The sequence below is a fragment of the Meles meles genome, chromosome 1 (genome assembly GCF_922984935.1).
Source record: "Meles meles chromosome 1, mMelMel3.1 paternal haplotype, whole genome shotgun sequence".
Classification (NCBI taxonomy): Eukaryota; Metazoa; Chordata; class Mammalia; order Carnivora; family Mustelidae; genus Meles; species Meles meles.
The window spans coordinates 40,823,301-40,832,467 of record NC_060066.1 but is presented as its reverse complement, the minus strand read 5'-3'; the positions used below and the strand labels follow the sequence as shown (position 1 = coordinate 40,832,467).

General features: G+C 40.4%; 1 protein-coding gene across 1 annotated transcript; it reads right to left on the bottom strand.

The window, feature by feature from the left end:
- Positions 1-1,083: 1,083 nt before the first annotated feature.
- LOC123940753 (cytochrome b-c1 complex subunit 7) lies at positions 1,084-5,741 on the bottom strand. The gene is made up of 4 exons (XM_046003694.1): positions 5,632-5,741; positions 3,374-3,445; positions 1,950-2,116; positions 1,084-1,298 (listed from the first exon to the last, which is right to left on the bottom strand). The coding sequence occupies exons 1-4, from the start codon at positions 5,648-5,650 to the stop codon at positions 1,221-1,223; spliced, it is 336 nt and encodes a 111-aa protein (XP_045859650.1). The 5' UTR covers positions 5,651-5,741; the 3' UTR covers positions 1,084-1,220.
- Between the last annotated feature and the right edge of the window lie 3,426 nt (positions 5,742-9,167).

The following is a 9,167-nucleotide window of genomic DNA, read 5'->3' as shown; positions in this document are numbered from 1 at the left end:
CTCTCTCTCTCTCTGCCTGCCTCTCTCCCTACTTGTGATCTCTGTCAAATAAATAAATAAAATCTTTAAAAAAAAAAAAAAAAGAAAATAACTCTGTGAAAGAGAAGGCTCTTTGAGAATTTAATGAGGTTTTCTAATATTTTAGATATTTAAGCAAAAAATTTAAGACACTCATGTTCATGTTGTAGAAGTCAAACATAAATGACTATCAAACATCGTAACCCATTTTGTGAAAAAATATATACTTTGATCCTGCTTTAGGAATTTTAAATAGAACCCCAAACTTGCTTGTTACACTGTTGTTCTGTTCTCTGAGGGAAGATCCCACTCAGAGCCCTCTCTGCACACAGCAGAGACTCGTAGAACCCCACACAGGCTGCAGGTCCTACACAGCTCCTTCCACTGGAGCATTTTAGAATTCAGGGGTAGGAATGACATTATTGAATGGTTCTAATTTGTATTTAAAATTATAACCTTAACACTTTTACTTTGTATTTTTGTCCATTTTTTTACTGTCTAGTTTTTGTTTGCTAATACACCTATTAACACAAGATCACATATATGTATCCTACATAGAGCGATACTGCAACCATATACATAAGTTTTTTAAAAAGTATAGGATGTAACATCAGTAATATTCAGAGGCCAGTGGTTGGAGAGGGCTATTTACCAATCCTGCCCAAGGAGGGGGTAAATCCTCTCTTTTCATCGGGTAACTTGTGACGTCTGAGAGGCAATCAGTTAGAGTGCTATTTGTTTCACATACAGCAAAGTCACCAGCACTAGTTTCTTGCTCTACTCCATCCCAGCCAAGTGAGGCCCCGAGGGGGCTTCTACATACATATCTTGGTAATCTACAAAGGCAATATAAAGGTGATTACTCTACTTGAAAGAATGTTATATTCTTCAGTAAAATAAGATGTTGTCTAACCAGTGAGGAAAGTTGACTAAAGGGGCCTCTCTGGGCTCCAGGAAGCAGTAAAATCCTAACTAAAAAATATCTTAGAAGTCCAGAAAGAATCGTTAACAGGTAAGTAAATTCAGTAGTTATTCAGAGTAAGATTTAGAATGCAAACACTCCAATAGTAATCATAATAGATATTTATTTAAAGCAATAAGTACATTTGCAGCTCAGATAGTTCTAAATTGTACATTTCAGGTTTATTCAACTTCTTAAAAATACTTGAGGGCAGCTGCAACCACAGTTTCCAACTCCATTATTACTTCTTTGCCCATTCTTCTCTCTCTTTCCTTTCCCGAATAACTTCTTTCAGATATGGTTCAAGGTAGAATTTATCCTAAAGAACGAATAAAAGAAAAATATTATATATAGCCATCATATACTGATATATCCCAAACACTTCACAGGTCTTCAACAAAAGTCATTCATCAAAATTAATTTTATTTCCAACTTAAGAAAATGTATTTTCAAGCAGTCTAAGAACTGCTTTTCTAAAATGTAAAAACCCACAAAGATACTGTAAAAGTTGCTTTGATAGGTTGAAAGGGGAAAGTCTGCCAAAGAAGAAGTGAGGTTAGAAGCTTCTGCCTAGCTTCAGTATAGTTCAAGGGGTGGGGGTTATTTCAGAGTCCTTCCTGGGAGCCAGAGGGTTACCCCAAGAGCTGATCAGATACCACTATTTTTTCATCAAGCAGGAAACAGAGTGTAGAAGGAGAATGACCCAGAAGACAGTGGATCTGGACTGTAGCCCTGGATCTCTACATTAGAGACTTGCTTACTGATTTTAGAACAGTCACATCACTCTAAGTCACAAAGTATTTATCTCTAAAACGGAGTTAACATTTGCTCTATTAACCTCACTGGACTGCCATGAGAGTATTTATTTGACACAACTTTAAGAACTCTAAAGAATGGTACCAATGAATGTTTGTTTCTAATGCTCAATGCTTAGTGGCCAACGCTGTCCCATACATAAAAGCTGAGCTACCTCCTCGTATTTTGTCCATTGCTCTTTAGGCAAGATCTGATGCCTCATGGTCAGGTCCAGTGCCCTCTTAATGCGAAACATCCTGTCATTATAAAGGTTCTCAGGAAGCCTTCTTATGGCTTCTTTCACGTCATCATTCTCATGTATTGTATCATCTCGCATTAACCCTGTGACAGAAAACAAGAGTCAAACTGAATACACATCTCAAATATCAGATATTTTAAAAAATGAGTGAAACAGGTTTATGACATAACTTAAGACTCAGGTGAACCATGTATGCATTTCATACATAATAATGGGTTATTTCTTTTTTAATTTAAAAATCAATTAACATATAGTGTATTATTAGCTTCAGAAGTACAATTTAGTGATTTATGAGTTGTATATAACCTTCGGTGCTCGTTCCATCAAGTTCGCTCCTTAACATCCATCACCTGCTTACCCCACCCCCCCCACCTTCCCTCCAGGCACCCTCAGTTTTGTTTACTAGCATCTCCTATGGTTTGTCTCCCTCTCCAATTTTCTTATTTTATTTTTTTCTTTCCTTCATAATGGGTTATTTCTTAAATGGTACTCTAGAAACAATGAGTCTTTAAAACCCACCGTCACAAAATTCAAATTTTATCTAAAACAATTTTAAAAATATCTAAAATAACTACTTTGTTTTTAAACACACATCAGTAAATCACATCTCTATTTTCTTATACTTTGAATCTGAGATCAAGGTATTAAGGAACCTTAAGATAACAGTGTACTAAAGAACCAGTAACATTTAATGATGCTTCTGTCAAGCTCCAATTAAAAAAAGCTGAAATTCTAAGTGTTCAGATACCTGATGATTTAGGGGCGCCAGGGTGGCTCAGTGGGTTAAGGCCTCTGCCTTCGGCTCAAGTCATGATCCCAGGGTCCTGGGATCGAGCCGTGCATTGGGCTCTCTGCTCTGCTCGGCAGGAAGCCTGCTTCCCTTCCTCTCTCACTGCCTACCTGTGATCTCTGTCAAATAAATAAATAAAAATCTTTTAAAAAAAGGTATCTGATGATTTGGACATTTGGCAATTTTAACACCTGTGAAATCTCTTACTTTCAAAGTTCATATAACTTAAATTTTCAAATGCCAAATGGAGGAGTCAGGAGAGGGAGCATATAATAAGGATAATGTACTGCTACCATACTTTAAGAACATAACTTATATGCACCTCAAACATCCAAGATGACTGATTCTATTACTCTCTTCTCAAAGTAATAAAAAGGAAATGACTGAATAATAAAATGTTACCTAATTTTAAAATATTCTAATATACACAGGTACAATTAGTTAAGCTGTTTTTGGGAATCCTAACGACTCTTGCAAAAGCACTACTCTCAGAAAAAGCAAAAAAAAAAAAAAAAAGAAAGAAAGAAAGAAAGAAAAAACAGATACTCACCCAGTTTATTGAACCCTGCAGCATTGTAGTACCATTTTCGAATACCCTCCAGCCACTTGCTTGATGCTGCAACTAATATTGTCACACTGTTAGTTTCTCTGATACAATTATTACTTATTATACTATATGAACACCTGGAGAGATAAGCAACCAGTACTCTTAGAGTTACCTTGTTAGAGAATGCAAACATAGGAAGGAAATTTCCTTTTCAAACTGTATATTCTGTACAACTTAGATAAAAACTGCTTATTTTATCTATGAGCAAAAGTGATTACAGGTTCAAAAAAATTGGACAGGAGGTCATGGAAAAAAAGGGTAAACTCAAACACATGATGAACAAAAGATCTATAGCCTCTTCACATCAAGTACCCTATCTTTTATGTACCCCCTGCTACCATCAGAACTAAAGGGGTAGGGTGTGGGAATGAACTCTTTCATCTTCTGTAGTTTCAGAAATAAACTCCAGGAAATACGTGTAAACTTTTCTTATTAAGGGAACTGGACTTATATGTAAAGAAGGTAAGACTTCAGAACAGGCTGGAAGGTCTCAATGACCTTCTCTCTCCAAAATCTTAATTCTACATTACCTTTAATTCACTTGGCTACCCTCTTTAAAAATGTATGTATTTCTGGGAGGATTTTGACACTACAAGTCAATCATTTAATATTAATATGGATTAGCAGAAGCAGCCCATTTTCCCCCTCCCAAGTAGCTAACTTTTTAACAAGGAAATGGATATCTGAAAATGGATGAGGAGAAATAGCTAACTTAAAAGCTCTTTGGGGCGCAGGACTGAAACTGATGGGATAATTCAGTAGGGGCTAAGGGCAACATGAAAGTGCCTGATGTTCATAAGACAGATGTGGTTAAGAAGGGGAGATAGAGCAAATTTGAATTTTCTTTTTAAAATTTTGGCTGGGGCTAGCCTCTCACCAAGAGCAAACTCTTTTATTCCAACCCCTCCTCATCCCTTCTCCTCAGCATATCACAGATTACACAACTTTGGCAAAGCTCCTTGAAAATGAAGCACCATGTAAAAGATTGCTTCTAGAAAAACAAGTACCAAAGAGTCAACAATCTACAACCCTTATTTGTAGAAAACAAATGATCTCTCTATATATTTGTCATTGATGGTGATGATTAATATTTATTTAACACTTGTGTGCTAGAGGCTATCTTATCTGCTTTATCCACATTAGCTTGGTTTATTTACAACACTCCTGTCCTACCAGAAAAATAACGTTTAGGAACTTATCTCATCCAAGATCAGAGCCTTCCAGTGATAGGGCTGAGACCAGGTCTATTTAGTTGTCAAACACAGGACAGAGCACAGTGCCTTCTATATTTTTCAAGTTAACGAAACAATGAATTCTTAAATGTCCTCCCACCCCCAATGTCATTTAGAGTAATGTTCAATGTCATTTAGAGTAATGGATTTTTCCAGCAATCCGCTCTTTACTAATAGCTTCATCATTGCTGAGAGCGAGGAGAAAGAGACCAAAAGCATTTAAAGGTTACTCCAATTTATACCTCCAGAGGGCAGAGACCTGCAAAAAAGGTGCGGGGGAGGGAAAATCCTTGGTGTTCACCCTGTTTTAAATATTCCGGTAATCTGTATATTCTATATACAAACGTATGTTTGTTTTAATGCCTACAGCAAATACAAACTTCTCCAAATCTGCAGACGGAGCTGACGTTCCAGATAAGCCTAAATTAATCTGAAGCTTCGCAGGAACCCTGACTCAGCTGTCCCGAATACCGTTTGAGAAGCGCGAGGGGTGAAAGGAAATTTGCAGACCTATTTCCTCCAGTCATTTCCCCTCGGCTACCAGACCAGCGTTAAGAGGCAAACCATTATCGCCGTCGTCACACTGGCAGGAGAAGTGATCGTACATTACAGGGTTTGACTCACAGTAAGCACTCGGTTTTAGTTGAAAGTCATGCACTAATTATCTCTTTGTGCCCCTGAACACTTCAAGGCCGAGGTAAGGCGTACCGCGTACGGGCAGTTGGAATGGCAGGGCTATCGGAGCTACCGCGGGCACCTTCACCGACGGTAGATCCACCTTCAACCCTTCAGGTGAGCCCGGCCTGGGGACAGTAAGAGGGTCGGGGGGAAGGCGCCCTTTAGGCTGGAGCGGAGCCTCCACCTTCCCTGACGTCGCACACACTTAGGACAGAGGAAGCGGAGCAAATTGCTGCAAGAAGAAAAGGCTGAGTATGGCAATGCCTGTCTGAGAGGTCACCCGTAACTTACCGGCAGGCCTGCTCGCCATTTTGACCCGAGACTGCAGCGTTGCCTGCTGGGTAAGTCCTGGAGGACGCTCTAGGCCCAATGCGCAGGCGCCTCACGTCGCGTCGCCTGGCGAGGAAGGACGCCCGCGCAGGCGCAGTTTCTGGCAGCGGAGTTGGGGCACCTGCGGCTGCCGTTTTTTCCGCTTGGGTCATGCCAGTGCAGTCGGGTTGGCATCTTGCGCCACCTGTTCTATGAAACGTTTCATGTGACCTGATGGGAAGAACATTAGGCAAGGAATAAGGGGCTTCAGACTGGGTTCTGTGTTGGATGGGCTGTGAGAATTTAGGGAGTATTTATTGCGCCCTTTGTGCCAAGCAACGCGCTAAACCTTTTACTTTGTATTCTCATTTTAATGTTCTCATTTAGTTCTAAATCCAGGAGGTAAATACTGGGATTATCCCCATTGTAGAGAGGAAACAGGGGCTCAGAAATGTTGAATAAATTGTCAAAGGCTACACAGCTACGAAGAATCCAGATTTATCTTCCAGTATCAGAGGATCTGGGTAAAACTTTGGGACTCCTTAATTCTAGAGCCATATACCACACTACTAATCCAGGAGACACTAATCCTCTCTGACCTTACATTTTCCAGCTTGGCTACACCAAACTATTTTAGTGGAAGTTTAGATCAAAACAAAAACAAAAAAGTTTTTTTAATACTAAATCTAAGATTCATAGCAGAATTTGTGATTTTAAGATGAAAGTATACTCTTAAGGTCTCAGCCCCAACATGTTAAATCTCTAGGGACAGAAACGATTATAGTGTGACTGACTCATTCAGTTCCTAGTGACCTACCACCATTACTGTCATGGTCAGCTTGAATTGCCATAACAAAACACCACAGACTGGATAGTTTGAAAAACAAAATGTATTTCTCACTGTTCTGGAAGCTGGAATCCCTAGATCAGGTGCAAGAATGAGCACTTTCAGGTGATAGCTTTTCCTGTGCATTTTAGAGGGCTGCCTTCTCACTGTGTCTTCACATGGCAAAGACACAGCAGGCTCTTTTGTATCTTACAAGAACAGTATTCGTATTATGAGGGCCCTATCTCTAAATGCCATCACATTGGGGGTTAGGGTTTCAACAGGACTTCTGCAGAGACACAATGCAATCCATAACAAGTACCTACAGGTATCTACTTTTGTTTTCTTCGGGCTTAAGCAGAGAACTGGGACCATATAGAACTCCATCTCATGGTAAATTCAGAAGGTTAGATTCAGTGGTCTTAGTCACATTCAGTTCTAAACTTTTGTTGCCTTCCCCTTTTTTCTTCTTTGTGCCACCAGATTCTCACATTACCCAGTGCTGTGTGCAGCACGAAAAACTGATGAATGTCTGCTCCCAGACTACACTAGCCAAAGTGAAGTCTGAAAGATGTGAAGTGTGATACGTTTAAACACTGGCACATTGCTTTCCAAGAAGTACTCAGTAAACTCTTATTTCCTCATTACCCTTAAGTTTCAGCTTGCAGGTTACACAGTGAAGGTGGTAAGAGAGGGAAGACCTTGTCAAGAGATCAGATGCCCAATACTGTTCCAAACTCCAACTCCTAGTGGTATTGAGCCTATGGCTCCTGGATGTTTGCTGGCAGTCTTTAAGTTTGGTTCAAAATTCTGTTTTATTTCCCTCTGGGCACATGGGTAGGACTGCATTTCTCTGCTGCCCTAAGGCAGGCATGGTCATGTGATGCTTTGGTAAAGAAAAATGTGATTAGTTTTTAAGAGCAATTCACATTCCTTTCCCTTTCATAGACTGGCTACACTTAAGACACAGTAGAGGCTCTATCAACCTCTATCACTAAAGATGATATGGAGCCGAGCTTTTTTGGTCTCAAGTAAGACATGTATGAGATTAAAAATTTTAAACAAAAAATTCTGTGGTTTTAAACCATTTACGGTTTGGGGCGCCTGGGTGGCTCAGTCGCTGAAGCATCTGCCATGGGCTCAGGTCATGATTTGAGAGTCCTGGGGTGGAGTCCCGCACCAGGCTTGCTGGCCAGTGGGGAATCTGCTTCTCCTTATCTCTCTGCCCCTCCCCGCCAGCGTTAGTGCTAGCTCTCTCTCTAAATAAATACAATCTTTAGAAAACCACTTAAGAACTGTTCGTTATAGCCTATTCTGGCTGATATAAGTGGTTTGTTAATAAAGGCAAAATGAGGTTTGGAGCCATAAAAAGACCAGTTGGGATGGTTCCATGCTTTTTTAGCTGAATCTTGTTTCCTGTGTATTGATCTCATCCATTAGAGAACTCCATGAAGGCCCATACCTATGCCACACTCACCACTGCATTTTAGGAACTCAAATGTCTGTTGGGCAAATAAATAAAATACCTTACAGAAGACCCTGATCAATTACAGATTCAGTTTATGAGCCTTCCCAACCTACAGCACCACAGAACCCCAGTGTACAACAAACTACCTCCGGTTAGTGTTTTAAAACACTTTTTTATCCCAGTTCTGAATTCAGCTGGATAGCTCTGCTGCATGTTTTATCTGCTGAGGCTGAAATGTCTAAGATAGCTTCTTCCCCCACCTGTCTGGTGCTCCGTTGGGATGGCTGGAATAGCTGAGGTCTGGCCAGGCACCTCTTTCTCTCCACCTCATTTCTCCGAGGGTCACCTGACCTCTTTACGTAGTGGCTCAGGGTTCTGACAGCAAATGTTTCAAGAGGACAAGTCCCAATGTGCAAGAACGTATCTAGCCTCTACTTGATAACGTTTCAGGGACCAGATCCCATTGGCCCAGAGTCAGTGTGGAAGGGGACAAGGAGTACAAACACTGGGGTGGTTCATTGGAAGCCACCACTGTTAACTACCCACCCAAGCTTGTGATCCCAAGGCAGATAGCTGAAGTCACAAGGCCTTGTTTCACAAGTAAGGATCTGACGCAGAGGTTAAATTATTGGCCCAGGATTACCTGTCTAAATGGCCCAGGATTACAAGTCTATATCAGTTCATGCTGTATATCTTTGCATACTGGCAATAAGTCAGAGGTTTGTTATGACCTTTTGCTATATCTCATTGCCCTTTATTTGTCTTCACACTACTGCCCACCCCCCTATCCCCCCAATCCCTTTTCTTTTCCTGATTCTCAGTAGCCAACTGTGAGCAACTCTGAGTAAATCTCAGTAAGATACAGTGCAGATCATCCAAAATGGAATGCATTTTGTAGCATGATCTACATGGACAGTAACTATTAGGTAAATAATAATACAGCATGCTCCAGAAACTCATAAGCTTTCAAAGCAAATAAAGAGGTCTTGTGATGAAACCACTTTAGAAGGCCTGCAACTATAGAGGGAAACCTCTGTCCTCATCCTCACCAGCAGGATAGTGTGCCCACCCATAGGAAAGTGACTCCTTCTCTCACTTGCTGTGGTTTGTTTTGTCCTCCTTGAGAAGGAAGGAAATGGTCAAGCTGAAGAAAAATTAAGTCACTAGGAACTTGTAAGAAAGATCTGCCACAAGTGTACCCGAATTCACAATATTAAGAAATTG

Bases quoted from the DNA above. Each gene is read 5' to 3' on its own strand.
- LOC123940753 (XM_046003694.1), bottom strand. The intron at 2,117-3,373 runs GTGAGTATCTGT...TTTCTGTCACAG, and splicing joins TGCAGGGTTCAATAAACTGG to GGTTAATGCGAGATGATACA. The intron at 1,299-1,949 runs GTAGCTCAGCTT...TTCGTTCTTTAG, and splicing joins AATGGACAAAATACGAGGAG to GATAAATTCTACCTTGAACC.